Here is a 21103-nt window from a genome sequence, read left to right as displayed (position 1 = left end):
GGGTTGGACGCATGGAACTTTGATTTTATTTCAAAATTTTATCATATAAAATCTTTAAAAAAATGTAAATATTTAAATTCATGTTTATTTTTATAATAATTATAAAAAATAATATAAATTAGTTAATAGAATAATTTAAAAACAATAAAATACAAAGACAAAAGGATAAAATTAAATATTTTAAATTTTTTCATCTTAAATATATCTTCTTTCTTAAATATTACATATTTCTATTTAATAAAATTTAAAATATTAAACTTTATCATTTAATTTAATATACCAAATATAAAAATCAAACATTATTAAAATTATAATTTTATATATTTTTAATTTTTATAATTATTTTTAATTTTAATAATATATAAATTATATATTTATGACGTCACCGGTTCGATAACGGTTCGACCGCCGGTCCGACCAGTGAACCGTGAACCGGTAACTTTTCCGGTTCGATTACCGGTCCGGTTCTGAAAACATTGCTTATTACTGAATTTTTAAATTTTTTGGTTAAATAGAAAAAGCCAATTTTTTAAACATCCCCAAATATGATTGCAAGTCGACGCCTAACCCTAGCCCACCCATCCCTTGTAGTTCTCTGCAACCGACGATCCTTTGTCATCGATCTCTTTGTCAGGAATCGGGATCGCCTCAAGAAACCTAGAAAAAGGTGTTCTCGTGTCTCCGATCCAATCCTGCTGCAGCCTGTGGAGCCTCAACGGCGTCCCGAGTCTGTGTAGGCTCCGACGTCTTCGGATTCTTTTTCGGAGATCAGGAGCGTCGAATGTGAAGAAGAGGAGATTGGTGGTATTGATGGGGGCAGTCTGGTAGATGGTGGTGGAGAAGTTGAAGAGAGTGTCGGAAGGCCAAGTGGGAGGGGAGTGACTGTGGCGGTTTTGAAGATGTCAGTGATTGTAATTCTAGCTTTGGGGACGAAGAAGCTCGCGGTTGGTATCACAATGTCTATTTTTTTGCTTATCTTCCTTGAATATGCGGTTGAGTGGGTTTTTGGTTTATTAACACCGTGTTTTGATGCCTAAATCACCATCAAGTCCCTGATCCCAAAGGTCTTTCCCTTTCTTTTGACCAAACAGACAACATTGAATCCACTAGAGGCTCCACTCCCAGAACTCTGAGCAATGCTTCCGTTGAAGAAATCCAGATTGTTGACTCTCAGTTTGTTGGGTAGAGCATTTGCACTCAAACTATTTGTTAGGATGCCCATGAGAGTTCTTAAATCATGTGGAATACCCCCCTCCAAATGATTGAATGCCACTGAAAGCTGCTGAAGAAATGAAAGGTTTCCCAAAGTAAACGGGATAACCCCTGTTAGATTGTTCCGCCCAAGCCAAAATGGAAGGGAATTTGCCCCATCAGATTGTACTTTGTCAAGTACTAGCATAGACACTGGCCAAAGAGAAGTGTTTGATTAATTGGGCTTGTATTTGTTTGCCCTCTTGAAGAGCCAAGGCTTGGGCACATGAAGTGAGCACAAAACAGAAAGTGTACTCATTGGGGTATAGGTCTTGGTGGAGCAACTTGTGGTAAAAGTGGAGGGAATCAAGTGGATGTGAAGTTTGTCAAAAGGTATTAGTAACTAATAGAAATAAAATATTAAAAAAAACAAACAACTTAATACTTAATATTATTAAGCATTATTTAATATTAAGTTAAATATAAGTTCTATTTAGAATTAAGTCAAAAAAACAAACGCCACCTAAAAGGAAAAAAGCAAAAAAAATAAAAGAGAAATTGTCAGATTATATCCTTTATGTCCTTTATGGCCCATTTAAAACCTTAGCACCTGAACCTTTTCACGTGTAAACTCCATCCCCTTCCTTTAAGAAATGGCTTATCTTACCACCCATACAAAAAGCATTTGAGTTATAAAGGAAAAGGAAAAAAGGTAAAAGAACAAAAGGCAAATGGTCAGATTACATCCCTCCATTTAACCTTTTCACCTGTAAACCCCAACCTTCCTTTAAGAAATAGCTTATCTCCCACCTACACAAAAAGTGTATGGCCTTTTTTGGTTTTTTCCACAGGCCTCGACGTGAAAGTGACGTCCCACCAGTCTCATTATTCATCGACCAGTCTCTCTTGGCTTCCTCTTCAACATTTAAAAAGGAAACGACCTTTTGTTAAATATCTTGTCCTATATAGTAGGCCATGAAATTCCACCATCCGTGATTATACAAACATTAGATAATTAATTATGACATTTTCAAGTAGGCCATGAAAGTCGTCATTTTGACCCTTTTCATACGCTATTGAAAAAGAAAATTACAATTCACAATTTTCAGCAACCCAGTACAGTCTAAATTTCATAAATGCCGAAAAAAAAATTACTTTATGCTAACCAAAAATTTAGTGAAGGCACTATTTGGAGAGGCGGCATCATGATAAAGGGAGATGGAGATGTGGAGACGGGATGCATCTCATCGCCCCTTTGGGTTCAGGATCTCAGAGAACACGGCACCTGACATCAGCGCATCAGATTCACGACTGGTTGAACTTTTTTCTTCTCCGCTAGATGGTATCATTATCCCACTACTCTGGGAATCCCACGTGCCTCCACTATCACTAGTTAACACGTACGCGTCGTCACTATCATCAGTAATGGAGGTCTTCAGTGGGGCTTCTTCGTCCTTCACTTTTCTCCACGACCCACTCTTCTCCGTCTCCTGCTCCGCGCTCTCCTGTAGCTGCATTGCAAATTGAAGGCCCCACACCACATCGGTCATGGATGGCCGTTCGATCCCCTGATCCTGCAAACAACTCACTGCGATCTCCCCAAACTTCTGCAGACAGTCCGGCGCTATCTTACCCTTTAAAAAAGGATCAACGATCTGTTCGAGCTTCCCATCTCTATAGCAGGACGGGGCCCACTGTGCTAGACTCACCCGCTCTTTCTCCACCGTCTGATTCAAGGGTGGCCTCGCGCACAGTACTTCAAACAGCACCACACCGAATGAGTACACGTCGGATTTCTCCGTTAGCTGTTGCCGCCGGTAATACTCTGGGTCCAAATACCCGAAACTACCCTTCACCACTGTGCTGACGTGGGCGTTCGACATGCTGGTAGGGCCCATCTTTGACAATCCGAAATCCGAAACTTTGGCCACCCATTTCTCATCCAAAAGGATGTTGGTTGTCTTCACATCCCGGTGAATGATCGTGTGCTTCACACCTGTATGAAGATAGTGCAATCCTCGAGCTGCGCCAATGCAAATCTCGAGCCTCTGCTTCCACGACAATGGAGGATTATCTGTTTTGTAGAGATGATCGCGGAGAGTACCGTGGGCCATGTAATCGTACACGAGGATCATCTCGCGATCGTCGTTGCAGTAGCCGATTAGAGATACCAGATGAAGGTGGCGGAGCTGGGAAAGCATCTCGATCTCAGTCTGGAATTCCTGGGCCCCCTGCTGTGACTCTGGATTCAACCGTTTGATAGCCACCGGTGTTGTTCCGCCGTTGATATACCCTTTGTACACGTTCCCAAAGCCTCCGACGCCGATGATGAAGACGTTGTCGAAGTTGTTAGTGGCCACCTTGATTTCTTGCAGAGTGAAGAGACGGCACAGATCGGAGGGCAGAGATGAGCGGCTGGTCTTCGTGGACTTCACCGAGGTATAAGAAAATTGGCCCCACCATGATCCTCCATCGCTGGGTTCTGAATCTCTCACTCTCCTTCCTCGCCAGACAATAAAGAGAGCTATAACAGAGAGCGCGATTAGGCCTGCGACCACGCTACCGGCAATTGCGATAAGCTTTGTTTTGTTACTCTTGGGCGAGGTAGACTGTACAGGTGGTGGTGGGGCAGGAGCCTCCGATGGGTCTGGATTGGGCCCGGCGAGGCTTTTTTCAGGATTGCTGAGTTTGAATAGCTCGATTCCGTTGAGGATTGCATCATTGTAAACGGTTTCATAATCCGGGTTAGGATGCAGTTGTATGTAGAGGTTTTGTTTTTTGTTACTTCCCTGGCTTGGCATCATTACCCCATAATCTCTGTATATGGGAACTCCGTTTCCGCCGCTCCATGTGATCACGTCTGCATGATTCTCCGCCGTCTGGTTAGCTATGAAAATCGTGAACTCCCTGTCGTGCTGCTGCTGGATCTCTGGTTGGAACTCGCAAAAATGTAATCTAATCAGGTAATAAAAACCAGAGTCCACAGGCAAAACCCAAGTAAGATTGTATCCCATGTTCTCAGTTTTGTTGTTTCCCATGGTCCGGGCGGTGCGGTAGACATCATGAGGTGCCGTGTAATTTGGTATTTTGGTGAATTTGAGATTAATGCTGGTGTTGGCGGGTACAAATGCTAGTTTCATACAGTAGTCATCGTCCATATCCCAAGTACGGAACATGCCGGTGTCATCCTTGGCCGAAACATATTGCATGCCTACGTTTAGTCGGTATACCATTTCCAGAGCATAATCTGTTTCAATGCGAAATGAATTCTGTTGACCGATTAACTGAAACCCTACATCTTGTGGAGAACTGTAGTAGAGATCGTTGGGCATGGAGACTATTTCAATTCCGTTAATAAAAGCGTATGCATCTGCAGCCGCAGTGGGAGTGAATGTTATATTCAGCTTCCCACCTTCTTCATTGAAGTAGATACAGAATTCTCTCACTATCGTTTCCTTTTGAAGATCTTCAGCAGCAAGGGCAGCACTGAAGTTGCTAAGAAGAGTGTAGCCACCACCGGTTTTGACGGAGAAAAAAGCTTTAGATCCGTCGAACTCCCCGTATGAAGATGGATAAAAGTGCAAGCGAATGAATTTCTGGCCGGCTGTGAGGGGAAATGAGTATGTGAACTCATAGCGAGAAAGCCGCGCTGTGGAATAGAGAACCGATGAAGAGGATGGTTTATCTGCTTGAGATGTTGTTGATAGCTTGCCCTTTTCCAAGGGGGAGAATTTGGAACCGACGTCCCCCGTCCAGTTCCTGCCCAAGTCTTGCCAATTTTCGGAGGAGCCACAATTGATGGCGAAGTTTTCTGTAGGGGTGTAACCGGCGATGGGGATGGTGAGGTAGTGGAGGAAGATAAAGAGATAGAGAAGGGTGAGAGTGGATGGACTGATTAAACAGAGGCATCTGTCGCCAGTATTCGTCATGGTGGAAGATGAAGCAGGGAAGGAGATGGCCAATATTATATGCAGATACTACTATTATGGATATTCATAAAATTATATTAGCACCGGATGATAATCTATACACGAAAAATAAAATAGCATTCCCTACGTAAAAATAATGGGTGAGAAGAACTCGAGAAGACAGGGACATAGAGATAATGACAAATGGGTATTGAGTAATCAATGGGGCAATGGAAGACTTAGACACGACTTATAAAAGCCGTGGGTCGGCGACTGGCTGGTAGAACTAGAAGTAGAACTCCCAAAGTCGTTGAATTTTCCCAATCAGATCCAAACGTCTCATTTGGGTAATTAAGAGTGGAAACAGTCCACATTGGCTAGTGCGCGGTAGAGGTGCAGTACTGCAGTGATCAGAAAACATTTTTTTAGAGGCCCTTGTTTACTCAATAGGGTATGGTTTGTATGTTGGATGATAGTTCTATCTCATCTCAATTTTAGGCCCTTGTTTTTAGAGGAAAAAACATTTGAATTTCGTACCGGCTAAGACAGGAAATCTGTATGTGAATTCAGAGTGTGAGAGCCGTGCAGTGGCAAAGAGATGTAATTATTTTTAAAAGCGTTGTCAAATACATCCTAAACCTCTCATTTTAAAAATATCTTTTAAATCAATTGTTTCATAAAACTAATTATATTTTCAAATAAATTCCACCATCTATTTCTCATAACAAGGCAAAATTAACATAGAAATGTCAATGATTGAATTTAAAAAAAAAAAAAAAATTGGAAATGTCCAAAAACATAATTACTTAATTAAAACTCATAAAAATATAATAAAAAATAAAAAATATTAAAAATTTATAATAAAACAAATAATAAGTTTTTTTTTCTTGGTCCTAGTGGCACTATTTTCTTATTGGTAGAGACATTGAATGAAGACAAACGAATAGTGGGTAGAAAAAGAGTAGACGACTAATAAAAGTCCAAGTCGTTTGCACATTTATTCCGACCATCCCTTAGCTTCCACGAACCTCCTAACATACGTACCCTACAAACCATACTGTTACGTATTTAAATGTCATAGTTAGAAAGGTTTAGTTAGCAATTAACAATAAGTACCTACTTGGAAGGCTAGGCTATTATTTATCAGGAAAAAAAAAAAGGCTTTAGGTACTTAATCTTTAGGTTATATTTGGTTTCTGAAAGCGTTAAGGAAATAAAAAAATTATTTAAAAAAATAAATTTCTTATGTTTAGTTTATTATAAAAAAGAAAAGAAAAGAAAAAGAATATTAAATATAATTAAAATTAGTTTAAAATTTATATGTTTTAAAATTATTCAATTTTTATACTATGAACAAAAATAACTTAAATTAGTTTGAAAAAATATATAAAATTAACTTATTGATTTTTAATCTATTTTTTTTATTTTCATTCATTTTTTCTTTCCTTGCATTTTTTCACTCTATTTTCTTTTCCTTTAACTTTTCTAAAAACTAAACATAACCCTTACTCTCAAATGTTTAACATAAAAATAAGTATGCAAACCTTACCTTCTCAACCAAAGATTGAATGGGTTGAAGGGATGGTAGCACTTTGGTTCTTAATAAAGCATTCACTTTTTTGTTGTTTAATTTTTTTTTCTTAATCCATTCTTGGAAAAAAGGTGGAAAGTAAGGTTATCTTTGGTTCCAAGAAAGTAATAAGAAAGGAAAAAATGTTAAGAAAATATACATTTTTTTTCCTATTTGATTTTACTATGAATAATATGAGAGAAAGTAAAAAATAATTAAAATTAACAAGGAATTTATATATTTTAAATTATTTAATTTTTATATAGAAGAGTTAAATATGTTAAATGGATTTGAAGTAATATATAAAACTAATTTATTGATTTTAAATGTATTTTTTATTTTTTGTACTTTTTCTTTCGTTTTAATTTTCTCTCTATTTTTTCTAATACATTTTCCTTCAAATTTTCAAGGAACCAAACACAGCCTAAAAATTTGATCTATTACTGTATTTAATATGATGAAATGTTACATGAATATTTAATATGCTTAGGCCAATTACTATATTTATATCTATGAATTAGAGAAATCATTTCACCATATTACAAAAAGCACAAAAATTTGAGCCTTGAAACATCCCGTGTTTTACCATATACTTTTATTGGTCCTCTCATACGCTACAATCCCCTTCATGCCCCGAAGATTCAAATAGTTTAACTACTTTATTTATTGTTTCACCCTCCAAGATCTAATAAGTACATGGGAAAAACTACACTTATTCCATATAGTGAAGGACATGCTCCATGTATCACAATCCGATGAGAGAACCATTGGTTCCACCTTTAACCTATATTCTTTTTCAATCCTATTGTGCATCCTTCCCTCCTTAGCAGTTCCAAAATTCTCCCCCTTAGCTCAAATACAACCAAGGATAAAAATATGCATTTCTATAGTTGGGTTTTACAAAAATATCAAAAAAAAAATATTTAAAAAAAATTGATGAAATAAAAATTAATTAAAACTCATAAAAATGTAAAAATAAAATAAAATAAAACAAGAAATATTACATATTCAAGTTCTTTGTCTTTTGAATATAGGCATAATATAATTTATCATCAATAATAATATATAAAACTTGAAAATACATTTTATAGAAATCTAACTAGTTTAGATGTATTCAAAGATATATATATATATAAAAGCAATGTTATATGCATGATTTTTTTTTTAACATATAATTTTATTTTCAAATTTATATTTTTCTTATATTTAATTAATGTAAAGAGATATAAAGAAAGACTCATTAATAATTAGTGAAAAGGAATTTAAATATAAGATAATTAAAATTATTTATTCATTAAAGTTACATTTTTAAATTTTGTATTTGGTACAAACCTATTAAAAAATATATTTATCTTTAGAATTCTCTTTTACATTAAAATAAGAGATGAAAATTTTAGTATAAATATTAGTTTAACATTAATATTATTAAGGACATATTTGTTACAATAAATCCCTTAAATAAGCCCTTAAAAGCTGACAATATTACAATAAACATATTTATTAATATTTATAATAGGATTCCAATTTTTCAATCCTATCATGTTCACGCATTATATTTTCTTGGCATTCTGGCTTGATATATTTTGCTTTATATATGACTTGATGCATTTATAGTTACACGAAATATTCAAGTCATAGTTCCTTTCAAGTAGATAATTAGTACATTTGACTCATGAACTTAGGCACTGTATTTGAAGTTGTAGTGTATTACCTTTTAACTGAAGAGTGACTGATCTTGATTATATGGATTAAAAAAAGCGCAAAATATTGACTGAAGCAACATGTGGGGGCATACGGGCGATTTTTGGATAAGGTCAATGCTTAGTCAAAAGTGGTCAATGCTCAATAATGGCTCATTGCTTTCTCTAGATGGAGGGTTTGAACCCCATATAAAAGGTTCACAATGAATCGCAACCATTGGGGCAAGTTTATATATATATATAAAAAAAAATGTTTAAAGAATATTTTAATGAATAAATTAATTATAATTATTTTATAATTAAATAAAAAAATTTCATTTAATTGATTACCAAAAATATAAAAATTATCATGATAATTTTCTTCATAGGTATTTTTTATATCATTAATATATTAATTAAATATTAAAAAATTGTGCATATATCATCATTTATTTTATATCATTAAATACAATCGAATTAAATGAATCATAATTTTAATATTAAATATATTTTAAAATTAGACATTATAATCAAATGTCGCAATACTATTATTGAATAATATTTTATGTAACTTAATTAATAATAAATGTACACTTATAAAATTCATATTTTTTTTATTGACACACATGATATTATTATCATAATGATAAATTATATCATACAATATCGTTTTCTTTAATTAACAAAAAATTAAAATATCTATTATTAATTATTATATCATTTTTAGAATTTTTTTCCTAACATTTTCATGGGTTTTGATCAATTTTTGCCTAATTGATATGTTGTGTCAAAATATTCATCGATATTTCCTAATATATCCATAAAATTGAATTATCGATATATTTGCTAAAATCAATATTTTCATCCTTGAGTGTTTATGGTTACACATTGACAAGATTTATGGATAGTCATGATCTCATCAAACTGCTATAATGTATGGTCTCTCAACATTAATATGATATTGAGCTTGTACTAAGCTCTATAGTAACTTTAACCCACGAGTGAGACCATAGGGTGGTCATATATTCCTTATGCATTGAGTCATTGTTAATGAAGGGTAGTGGTAAAAGGTATTCTTGATAGAACCACCATAATATCTCACGGGTTTGGAACAATGTGCCCTCTTGAGTGATTCTAAGCACATGTGATAAAAAAAATCTATTATTATAGTAATTCCTTAATTGGAATTTGACATAAATTCTTTTGAGCTAGAATGTGTGTTAGTTGATCACATAATAAGATAATATGAGACTAAATAATTGTAGAGACAATATTAAGAGTTTGATAGAATTCATCTTGTTAGAATGTGACACAAATTCATAGGGAGCTTGTGTACGATGAAAAATAGGTCATTAAGTTGAGTTCTTATATTTTTCATGAAAGTTGTTAGCCCAAAGGTTCTCCTAATCATATTTTGATGATAGCAAATCATGGTTAAGTTGTTAATTGGGTTGAATTATAAAAAATTTCAGGTATTAGTTTGGAAATTCATCAAATGACCCAATTGATGCAAGATCAAGACATTTGGAAAACCTTTAATCATAGGAAACATATGTAAGATGAATGCATAGGTGCACTTAGGGTTTTCATATCTTTTCATGCATTTTTAAAAACTCAGTTTATGCATTAAAGTTACATTTCCATCAAAACCTAAGTTTTATCAAATGAACCTTAAGCAAATTGTTTCAAATCTAGCATATTAATTTACCTAAAGACCTTGCCTAAATGTTAGAAGAGAAAAGATTTAAACAAAAAAAACAAAAACAAAAAGATAGGTTTTCGAGCCAAAAATGGTGAACCAGTCGAGGTATTGGCCAACCGACTCAACCGGTTACACTATCCCAGTTGAGGTCCGATCGAGAGATGTAAAAAATATTCTCTCTTCCAGTAGCCTTGCATTCTTGGTCGAGGGATATGTCTTCCCAGTCGATGACCGATCGATGTCCAGTCGAGGCCTAACGACCACCTATCATACATTTATTACATAATGACTAGTCAATTAGTCGACCCCCAACTTGACCGGTTGAGGCTGTTTTTTGGCATTTTTTGCTCTTGATGCTAGAAATCCATAAATTGAGAACTCCACTTCATTTATAAGTAAGAAAACACCTGCATTTACTTGTTTACCTACTTGTTTTTGAATCAAAAGTTCTCATTCTTTCCTTAGTGTATTAAATCTTCATTTGCATATTCCTTAGTGCACCATTGTGATTCTTCCTTACATTTAAGTTGTATTTGAGCCCTTGTTGAGCTAGGTTGAGATATTCAAACTTGTTATTTGAGTGTTAAAAGTTTCAAGTGAGTAAAGACTTGAAGGGATTGTGTAAGAGCTCATTGGAGTTGGAATCCAAGTATAAAGGTGATTAAAAGCTTGGTTGAAGCTTCAAGTATAGTGAAACTCTCACTCAATTAGAAGCTTGGGTAAATAATAGGCCTCTTATTTAAGATTTAACTGTCTAAGAGGAAATGACTAATTCATCAAGCTCTTCTCACATTAAAAGTTTTGCTACCAATATACCTTCATTTTTTGCGGGAACCAATTATTCTTATTGGAAAACTAAAATGACTTCATTTTTACAGTCAACTAACTTAGACTTGTGAGATGTCATTGAAGATGACCCAACTTTTCCTTCAAAACTAGTTTATGGAGTTATGGTTCCAAAACCCAAACAAAAATGGGATGAGCATGATAAAAGAAATTTCCAATTAAATGCTAAGGTCGTTTATATTTTACAATGTGCTATGGATAGAAATAAATATAAAATTCTCATATCAAATTTTAAAAAGTATTTTTTAAAAAAATTGACTTTTTAAACGACAATTTATTTTCTTTAAAAAAATCATTTAGTTAAAATAGTCTCTTAAAGGGACAATTTCCCAAATAAATTAAAGGGAAAAATATGTCTTAAAAAAAATAAGAAATCTTTTTTTGAATGGATGATTTTGTTAAAAAATAAAATAATATAATTGTAAAATATAGGAAATTGTCTTTTAAATATACAATTTTATGGATAAAAAAAGGTGAGAAATTTTCATAAAAAATAAAATAAAATTTTAAAAAATAAAAAACCAAAACCAAAACAAGAAAGTGAGAATCTCAAAAAGGTCAGAATTAAAAAAAAAAATCTAAAAAGTGGGAAATTATCTCTTGAATATACTATTTTCTCAAAAAAAAAAAAGTGAAAAAAGTGAAAAATGTCCCTTCAAAGTGATGATTTTCACTAAAAAAAAAAAAAAAAAAGAGAGAGAGAGAGAGAAATTTTATTTAAAAAAAAAAAAAAGAAAAGAAAAAGGGTGAGAAATCGATTTTCTCAAAAACTTCAAAATTATTTGATAAATTAATAATAAAATTGTTTTTTATAAACTTATTTTTCACAATGTTAATTTCGTCAACATTTTGGAGTCATGTGGTCATACGCTTTTTGAAAAAGAAAATTACAATTTTCAACAACCCAGTACAGTCTAAATTTCATGAAGGCACTATTTATAATTAAAAATTGGAGAGGCGGCATCATGATAAAGGGAGGTGGAGATGTGGAGACGGGATGCACCTCATCGCCCCTTTGGGTTCAGGATCTCAGAGAACACGGCACCTGACATCAGCGCATCAGATTCACAACTGGTTGAACTTTTTTCTTCTCCACTAGATTGTATCATTACCCCACTACTCTTCGAATCCCACGTGCCTCCACTATCACTAGTTAACACGTACGCATCGTCACTATCATCAGTAATGGAGGCCTTCAGTGGGGCTTCTTCGTCCTTCACTTTTCTCCACGACCCACTCTTCTCCATCTCCTGCTCCGCGCTCTCCTGTAGCTGCATTGCAAATTGAAGGCCCCACACCACATCGCTCATGGATGGCCGTTCGATCCCCTGATCCTGCAAACAACTCACTGCGATCTCCCCAAACTTCTGCAGACAGTCCGGCGCTATCTTACCCTTTAAAAACGGATCAACGATCTGTTCGAGCTTCCCATCTCGATAGCAGGCCGGGGCCCACTGTGCTAGACTGACCCGCTCTTTCTCCACCGTCTGATTCAGGGGTGGCCTCGCGCACAGTACTTCAAACAGTACTACACCGAATGAGTACACGTCGGATTTCTCCGTTAGCTGTTGCCGCCGGTAATACTCTGGGTCCAAATACCCGAAACTACCCTTCACCACTGTGCTGACGTGGGCGTTCGACATGCTGGTAGGGCCCATCTTTGACAATCCGAAATCCGAAACTTTGGCCACCCATTTCTCATCCAAAAGGATGTTGGTTGTCTTCACATCCCGGTGAATGATCGTGTGCTTCACACCTGTATGAAGATAGTGCAACCCTCGAGCTGCGCCAATGCAAATCTCGAGCCTCTGCTTCCACGACAATGGAGGATTATCTGTTTTGTAGAGATGATCGCGGAGAGTGCCGTGGGCCATGTAATCGTACACGAGGATCATCTCGCGATCGTCGTTGCAGTAGCCAATTAGAGATACCAGATGAAGGTGGCGGAGCTGGGAAAGCATCTCGATCTCAGTCTGGAATTCCTGGGCCCCCTGCTGTGACTCTGGATTCAACCGTTTGATTGCCACCGGTGTTGTTCCGCCGTTGATATACCCTTTGTACACGTTCCCAAAGCCTCCGACGCCGATGATGAAGACTTGGTCGAAGTTGTTAGTGGCCACCTTGACTTCTTGCAGAGTGAAGTGACGGCACAGATCGGAGGGCAGAGATGAGCGGCTGGTCTTCGTGGACTTCACCGAGGTATAAGAAAATTGGCCCCACCATGATCCTCCATCGCTGGGTTCGGAGTCTCTTACTCTCCTTCCTCGCCAGACAATAAAGAGAACTATAACAGAGAGCGCGATTAGGCCTGCGACCACGCTACCGGCAATTGCGATAAGCTTTGTTTTGTTTCTCTTGGGCGAGGTAGACTGTACAGGCGGTGGTGGGGCAGGAGCCTCCGATGGATCTGGATTGGGCCCGGCGAGGCTTTTTTCAGGATTGCTGAGTTTGAATAGCTCGATTCCGTTGAGGATTGCATCATTGTAAACGGTTTCAGAATCCGGGTTAGGATGCAGTTGTATGTAGAGGTTTTGTTTTTTGTTACTTCCCTGGCTTGGCATCATTACCCCATAATCTTTGTATATGGGAACTCCATTTCCCGTGCTCCATGTGATCACGTCTGCATGATTCTCCGCCGTCTGGTTGGCTATGATAATCGCGAACTCCCTGTCGTGCTGCTCCTGGATCTCTGGTTGGAACTCGCAAAAATGTAATCTAAGCAGGTAACTAAAACCAGAGTCCACAGGCAAAAACCAAGTCAGATTGTATCCCATGTTCTCAGTTTTGTTGTTTCCCATGGTCCGGGCGGTGCGGTAGACATCAAGAGGTGCCGTGTAATTTGGTATTTGGGTGAATTTGAGATTAATGCTGGTGTTGGCGGGTACAAATGCTAGTTTCACACAGTATTCATCGTCCGCATCCCAAGTACGGAACATGCCGGTGTCATCCGTGGGCGAAAGAGATTTCCCACCTACGTTTAGTCGGTATACATTTTCCAGAGCATGATCTGTTTCAACGAAAAATGAATTCTGTTGACCGATAAACTGAAACCCTCCATCTTGTGCAGTGTAGTAGAGATTGTCGGGCATGGAGACAATTTCAATTCCGTTAATAAAAGCGTATGCATCTGCGCCCGCAGTGGGAGTGAATGTAATATTCAGCTTCTCACCTTCTTCGTTGAAGTTGATACAGAATTCTCTCACTATCGTTTCCTTTTGAATATCTTCAGCAGCAAGGGCAGCACTGAAGTTGCTAAGAAGAGTGTAGCCACCACCGGTTTTGACCGAGAAAAAAGCTTTAGATCTGTCGAACTCCCCGTATGAAGATGGATAAAAGTGCAAGCGAATGTATTTCTGGCCGGCTGTGAGGGGAAATGAGTATGTGAACTCATTGCGAGATAGCCGCGCTGTGGAATAGGGAAACGATTCAAAAGGTTGTTCGGCTGCGAGAGATGTTGTTGATAGCTCGCCCTTTTCCGAAGGGGAGAATTTGGAATCGACGTCGCCCGTCCAGTTCCTGGCCAATGCTTGCCAATTTTCGGCGGAGCCACAATTAATGGCGAAGTTTTCTGTAGGGGTGTAAGTGTAACCAGCGATGGGGATGGTGAGGTAGTGGAGGAAGATAAAGAGATAGACAGGGGTGAGAATGGATGGAATGATTAAACAGAGGCATCTATGGCCAGTATTCCTCATGGTGGCAGATGAAGGCCCCAATTTTTGCGATGGAGAGATATTAGGGAAGAAGAGAGGAAGTTAAATCATGGAGAGGAGAAGCAGGGAAGGAGATGGGGCAATATTATATGCAGATACTACTATTATGGATATTCATAAAATTATATTAGCACCGGATGATAATCTATACACGAAAAATAAAATAGCATTCCCTACGTAAAAATAATGGGTGAGAAGAACTCGAGAAGACAGGGACATAGAGATAATGACAAATGGGTATTGAGTAATCAATGGGGCAATGGAAGACTTAGACACGACTTATAAAAGCCGTGGGTCGGCGACTGGCTGGTAGAACTAGAAGTAGAACTCCCAAAGTCGTTGAATTTTCCCAATCAGATCCAAACGTCTCATTTGGGTAATTAAGAGTGGAAACAGTCCACATTGGCTAGTGCGCGGTAGAGGTGCAGTACTGCAGTGATCAGAAAACATTTTTTTAGAGGCCCTTGTTTACTCAATAGGGTATGGTTTGTATGTTGGATGATAGTTCTATCTCATCTCAATTTTAGATGATAATCTATACACGAAAAATAAAATAGCATTTCCTATGTAAAAATAATGGGTGAGCACTGAGAAGATCTCAAGTAGACAGGGACATAAAGACGATGACAAATGGGTAATGAGTAATCAATAGGGGCAATGGAAGACTTAGACACAACTTATCAAATCCGTGGGTCGGCAAGTGGCTGGTAGAAGTAGACCCCTCAAAGTGGTTGAACACACCCAATCAGATCCAAACGTCTTATTTGGGTAATTAAGAGTGGAAACAGTCCACATTGGTTAGTGCCCGGCGGAGGTGCAGTGATCATAAACTCGGAGGGCCCTACATCATCTTATCATCTTTTCATGCATGCCCACCAAATACAACAAAATTACACTCTCATTTTTTAATAGAGAATCTAGGAAACTTTTTTTTTTTTTTTTTTTTGGTATATTTGATTCCCAGGAAAATGTTAGAAAAATAAAATAAAATAAATGAAAAAAATAAATAAATAATAATAAATTATTTTTATATATTACTTTAAACTTATTTTATTTAATTTTATTCTTTAATATAAAAATTAAATAATTTAAAAATATATAAATTTTTAACTAATTTTTATCATATTTGATTTATTTTTTTTATATTTTTCATAACATAATTAAATATAAGAAAATTATTTTTAACTTTTTTTTTTTTAATATTTTCTCAAAACCAAGTATAATCTTAAAGAATTTGTTAGTATATTTTATTTGGTTGATAATCTTTTTCCTTTCTTATGCATGCATATACAACTTGTTATTTGAATTTTATTCGCCATGCTATATATATTGGGAGTTATTGAGTTTTATTTATTTATTTATTTATTTTTATTTAAGACTTCATTGTTAATCAGTCTTGATGTTCTAAAGTATGAGATCTAGGGAATTAGTTACTCATTAAAGTATGATTTGTATGTTGGATCATGGTTCTATCTCTTCTCAATTTTAGGCCCTTGTTTTGAGGGGGAAAAACATTTTTAAAATTGATAAGATTTAGATTCATGTTATTAGAAAATAAATATATTCTTTTAATTATCATTTTTCTTAAAAAATTTTAAAGCTTTATGAAATTTAGGGAAAATGGACATGAATTTTATTCCTTGTTGTGATTAGAAACATGCATTTTAATTAATCTATATAATGGTCTTAATAAGTAAAGATCTTTTCTTAGATATTTCAAGATGTGAATTGAGTGTTTTTGAAAATTCTAAAGTGACGTAGATTTGTTTCTTCTTGTTTTTCAAAGGAAATCAAATTAAATTATTTTTTTCTTATTAATATATAGGTTTTGAAAGTGTTGAATATGTTTGAAATATCTGTGCATAAAATAAAAATATTTTAAAATTCCTATGGTGAAAAAAACTACTTTAGACAAATTCAAAATTCGATATCTTAAGTCCAAGGATGTTTCATTTTATTCTAAAATTGCCCCATAAAAAAAAATGAAAAATTCAAAAGTTTTGGGGAATTATAAAGTCAAATGATATCATGTATAAGTATTTATTTAAAAAAAATAAGTATTTTTTTAAATAATAATGTAAGGTGGAATGAAAATTTCAGGTTAATGATTTCATTATTTAGAATTGAAGATTTGCCTTGGTTTATCCTTTTTAATCTTAAAAATCTTTTAAATTCTAGAAATTAAACTATTTTGGTTCTTTTCTTTTCTTAAGGTTATTGAATAATTTTTCATGCTCTATTATATTTAGATTACTTACTTCCTCATTGAGTTTTTTAAAATTCTAATTCAAGAGTATTAAAATATTCCAAGAAGTGTTAAAAAGTGTTTAATATTGACCTTTGAAAATTTAAGAATTTATTTGAAATTCGGTTTGATCATAAAGTTTTAATGTTTAATTTGAACTTCCTTAGGATAGAATACATTTTAGGAAGCTAAGTCAATAGATTTAGAACTTCATACATTTACAATTTTTTTGATTAACTAGAGAGAGAATATTTTGTTGTTATTTGAATTATCTTTTGGAACTTTGTTTTCTCCGTTGAATTGAATTTGGACATTAGGTATTTTAATTCTTCGTGATTGCTTTATCATTCTTATTTTTGTCATTTTTGTGACAAAAATGGAGTAAAAATGTTCATTAAGTTTATTAATGATATATTTTTTTTCCGTGCTTTTCACAAGTTTATTGTTTAAGTAAGTGTAGATCATAGGAAATTAATATTATTGCGTATAAAGTTGTTTAGACTAGGATTAAGATCGTATCCTTGAGGTTTTATGAGAGTTACGAGGGGTTTCATTGTATCTTTGTATTCTGTTACAAAATTATCAAAGAGGAAATTGATAGTATATTTTATTTAGTTGATAATTTTGTTTTTTTTTTCTTACTAATTAGATGCAATTTACTTCCTTCAATCTTTTTTATCACAAGACAACTTTGTATTTCTTCAAATTCTGATTCAAGTTATTTCAAGTTGTAAAATTAAAAGTATGTATGTATCCATGGTCAATAAAACTTTTAAAATTACTAAAATGAGAAATTAGGAAGGAGATATTTTATATTTCTTACGTTGCTTTCTACAATGTTTTCAATTCCAAAAATTATTTTTGATAAGTTCTAAAATTGTATCTTTAAATTGGTATTTGATTCTAAAAATGATTTTTAGAATATTTAAAAATTAGGAAAGTCTCCCATAATTCTAAAAAAGGTCTTATAAATATAAATATTTTGTTTAAAATAAAAGTGAAATTTTATAAACCTTAAGAGAACATAATCATTCATCAAAGTTTAATCCTTCAACTCTTAAACTTTCAAGACCATTTTTTTAGAGTAACTTTTGACATAAGTCGGAGATCTCATCACAAAACTTCAATAAGGGTTTTGAGGAATCCATTAAAGAGTACAAAAGAGTATTGCCTTTGGAACGTGAAAAATGAGTATAAGTGCTAACGAAATAAGATCTTAATGAGGATATGCATCCAAACAAGTAAAATTGTATGTCCTTTTGTTCATAATTAGTGGATTATTTAGTGGTCGAGAGACCATCCATGGTTTTTTTACACCTAATAGATTGTTAGATGGCTTTTCTATATATGAATCAATGTGTTAATCTATGCGATTGATTTTATTTATATTTGTATGAGATTGGTTGCTTTCAATACATAATAAATAATTAATTTAAAGAGACAAACTAAAAATTGATGATAAAGTATTAATTTGAGGACTAATTCAAAGACTACATATTCATGCCCCTCAAGGTAAAGATTAGACATTAAATTTCTTTCTTAATTTAATTTTCCTTTTTTACCGATTATATGAGTTAGGAGACAAATAATAACAACACATACTATAGAATTTCAAATTTGGTTTAGAATTTAGTGAATTTATTTTAGATTAATTATTTATCTAAATTAAGTAATTTTTATACTATTGATTTTGTTTTCATGAAACAATTTATGAATTTTTTTTAAATATCAATATTTTTTTTTTTGGAAAAGAGAAAGTTGGAGAAAAACAAAATATATTTTAGTCATATATAATTTTTTTCTTGGTGACTTTGTGAATTTATAGTAAATTAATTTCTTATCCAAATGACATAAATTGGGATAGTTTATTTATTTTTAAGATAGTACTTACTCCAAAATTTTTAAAAATAAATTTGGTTTTATTTTATGTAATAAATTAGAATTGAATATTAACCAAGTTAAAGGTTTGAAAAGAGAAATGAACAAAAGTAATTTTCCCATTAAGATAAAAGTTAAAAAGAAAATTCAAAATTTCTATTAAGACAAGATATTTCTTAAAAAAAAGTGATAAGTTAAAACTTTAAAAATAAATTATTTACTATTGAATTGCTGGTTAAAAGAATTTTGGGAAGAAGTTAATAACAACCCACTCCTTCCAGTTTAGAGGGATCAGTGGTGGATTAGTTACAAAATCCATATGGAAATTATTAATTATTTTGGCACATATATGTACAAATTCATTGGTTGGAGTCATATTTTTTTACACAAGGTTTGATCATTTTCTTCTATTTGATGTTACTATAATAAATATAAAAAAATAAAATGAAAATTAATTAAAAATTATATGTTTTTAAGTTTTTTTTTTTTAAAAAGTAATAGTAATTTAAAAATAATAAATAAAAATAATTTATTAATTTTTATCTTCCTTTATTTTTTTATTTTCATTATTTATTTATTTATTTATTTTTCGGAAAAGGATAAAATTCAAAGGTGACTCTAGTCACACACGTGTCAAGAAGATTAAGATTCTCTCGTGTTCACCTTAAATTCCACTTGCTTTAAAACTTATTAGTCAATTCATAATGTATGAAATTGAGATAACGTGTACAAGAGTCTTTGTCAGAGTCCAGAAAGTCTTCAATAGCTGGCCCTGGTGGACTGAGCACTAGTATAAGAAAATGGACCCCACCACGATGCTCCTGGGTCGGCGTCTCGCCGTCTCCCTCCTCGCCGGCGAATGAATAAACATAGAGTAGAGAGTGCAACTATGCAGGCAACCATGCCGCAGACAATTGCTACAAGCTGTGTGTCATAATCCTTCGGCGAGGTAGACTGTGCAGGCGGTGGGGGAACCGAATTAGGAGGCGGGTCTGGATTTGGTCCGGCCAGGCTGTTATCAAACTTGCTGACTTTGAAGAGCTCGATTCCATTCAGAATTGCATCATTGTAACGGGTTCTCCAGTCCGGGTTAGGATGCAGTTGTATGTAGAGGTTTTGTTTTTTGTTGCTTCCCTGGCTTGGCATCATGACCGCATAATCTCTGTATATGGGAACTCCGTTTCCGCCGCTCCATGTGATCACGTCTGCATGATTCTCCGCCGTCTGGTTAGCTATAAAAATAGTGAACTCCCTGTCTTGCCGCTCCGTTATCTCGGGTTGGAACTCGCAAAAGTGTAGTCTAAGCAGATAGTTAAAACCAGAGTCCACAGATAACACCCAAGTAAGATTGTATCCCATGTTCTCAGTCTTGTTGTTCCCCATCGTCCGGGCGGTGCGGTAGACATCAGGCGGTGCCGTGTATTCCGGTTGTTGAGTAAACTTGAGATCAATACTGCTGTTGGCCGGTACAAATGCTAGTTTCACGCAATAATCATCATCCTCATCCCAAGTGCGGAACATGCCTGTGTCTTCCATGGGTGAAACAAATCTCCCACCCACGTTCAGTCGGTATACCATTTCCAGAGCATACTCGATTTCAATCCAAAATACATTTTTTTGGCCGATAAACTGAATCCCTCCATTTTGTGGGGAAGTATAGTAGAGATAGTCGGGCATGGAGACAATTTCAATTCCGTTAATAAAAGCGTATGCATCTGGATCACTGGCCGTTGGAGTGAATGTTATGTTCAGCATCTGATCTCCTTGTTTGACATTGACACAGAATTCTTTCGATACGGTTTCATCCCCATGGGCATCAGCAGCGAGTGCAGCACTGAAGTTGTTAAGAAGTGTATAGCCACCGATCTTAACTGAGAAAAAAGCCTTTGATCTATCAAAGCCCGCAACGGAAGATGGATAGAAGTGCAAGCGAATGAATTTCTGGCCGGTTGTGACAGGAAATATGTAAGCGAATTGGAAGCGAGATAGTCGTGCGGTGGCGAAGGGGACGGGATCAACTGAGGGGGATGTCTTAGCTGCCTTTGAGATTATAGACGCCTTGTTTTTTTCTATGAGGGAGAATCGGGAATTGGTGTCTCCGATCCAGATTCGGTTATCCCATGCTTTTAAATTCCCGGACGCACCACAGTCAACGGTATAGATATCAGTAGGATTGTAGAGAGGTGGGGAGTCACCGGTGATAGGGATCGGAAAGAAGTGGAGGACGAGGAGATAAAGAGGGATAATAAATGAAAGGACGTTTGGAGAAAGGCGTTTGTAGCTGGTATTTCTCATGGTAGCTGATGAAGTACTGCATAATTTTCCCAGGGAGAGGGGTTATATCAGAGAGAGGACAATATTGGTCTCCATTCAC

General features: G+C 34.9%; 3 protein-coding genes across 3 annotated transcripts; all 3 read right to left on the bottom strand.

Moving 5' to 3' along the window:
* Positions 1-2226: 2226 nt before the first annotated feature.
* Positions 2227-5747, bottom strand: LOC100241219 (receptor-like protein kinase FERONIA). Its single transcript, XM_003633723.4, has one exon. The coding sequence runs from the start codon at positions 5118-5120 to the stop codon at positions 2436-2438; it is 2685 nt and encodes an 894-aa protein (XP_003633771.3). The 5' UTR covers positions 5121-5747; the 3' UTR covers positions 2227-2435.
* A 6020-nt stretch (positions 5748-11767) lies between these two features.
* On the bottom strand, positions 11768-15155 carry LOC132255095 (receptor-like protein kinase FERONIA). Its single transcript, XM_059742759.1, has one exon. It carries the CDS (start codon positions 14586-14588, stop codon positions 11901-11903), a length of 2688 nt encoding a protein of 895 aa, XP_059598742.1. The 5' UTR covers positions 14589-15155; the 3' UTR covers positions 11768-11900.
* A 4333-nt stretch (positions 15156-19488) lies between these two features.
* Positions 19489-21024, bottom strand: LOC100263492 (receptor-like protein kinase FERONIA). The gene has a single exon (XM_010662295.3). It carries the CDS (start codon positions 21022-21024, stop codon positions 19489-19491), a length of 1536 nt encoding a protein of 511 aa, XP_010660597.1.
* Between the last annotated feature and the right edge of the window lie 79 nt (positions 21025-21103).

The sequence above is a fragment of the Vitis vinifera genome, chromosome 14 (genome assembly GCF_030704535.1).
Source record: "Vitis vinifera cultivar Pinot Noir 40024 chromosome 14, ASM3070453v1".
Classification (NCBI taxonomy): Eukaryota; Viridiplantae; Streptophyta; class Magnoliopsida; order Vitales; family Vitaceae; genus Vitis; species Vitis vinifera.
The sequence above is the reverse complement of the archived record's forward strand: the minus strand, read 5'-3'. Positions and strand labels throughout refer to the sequence as shown.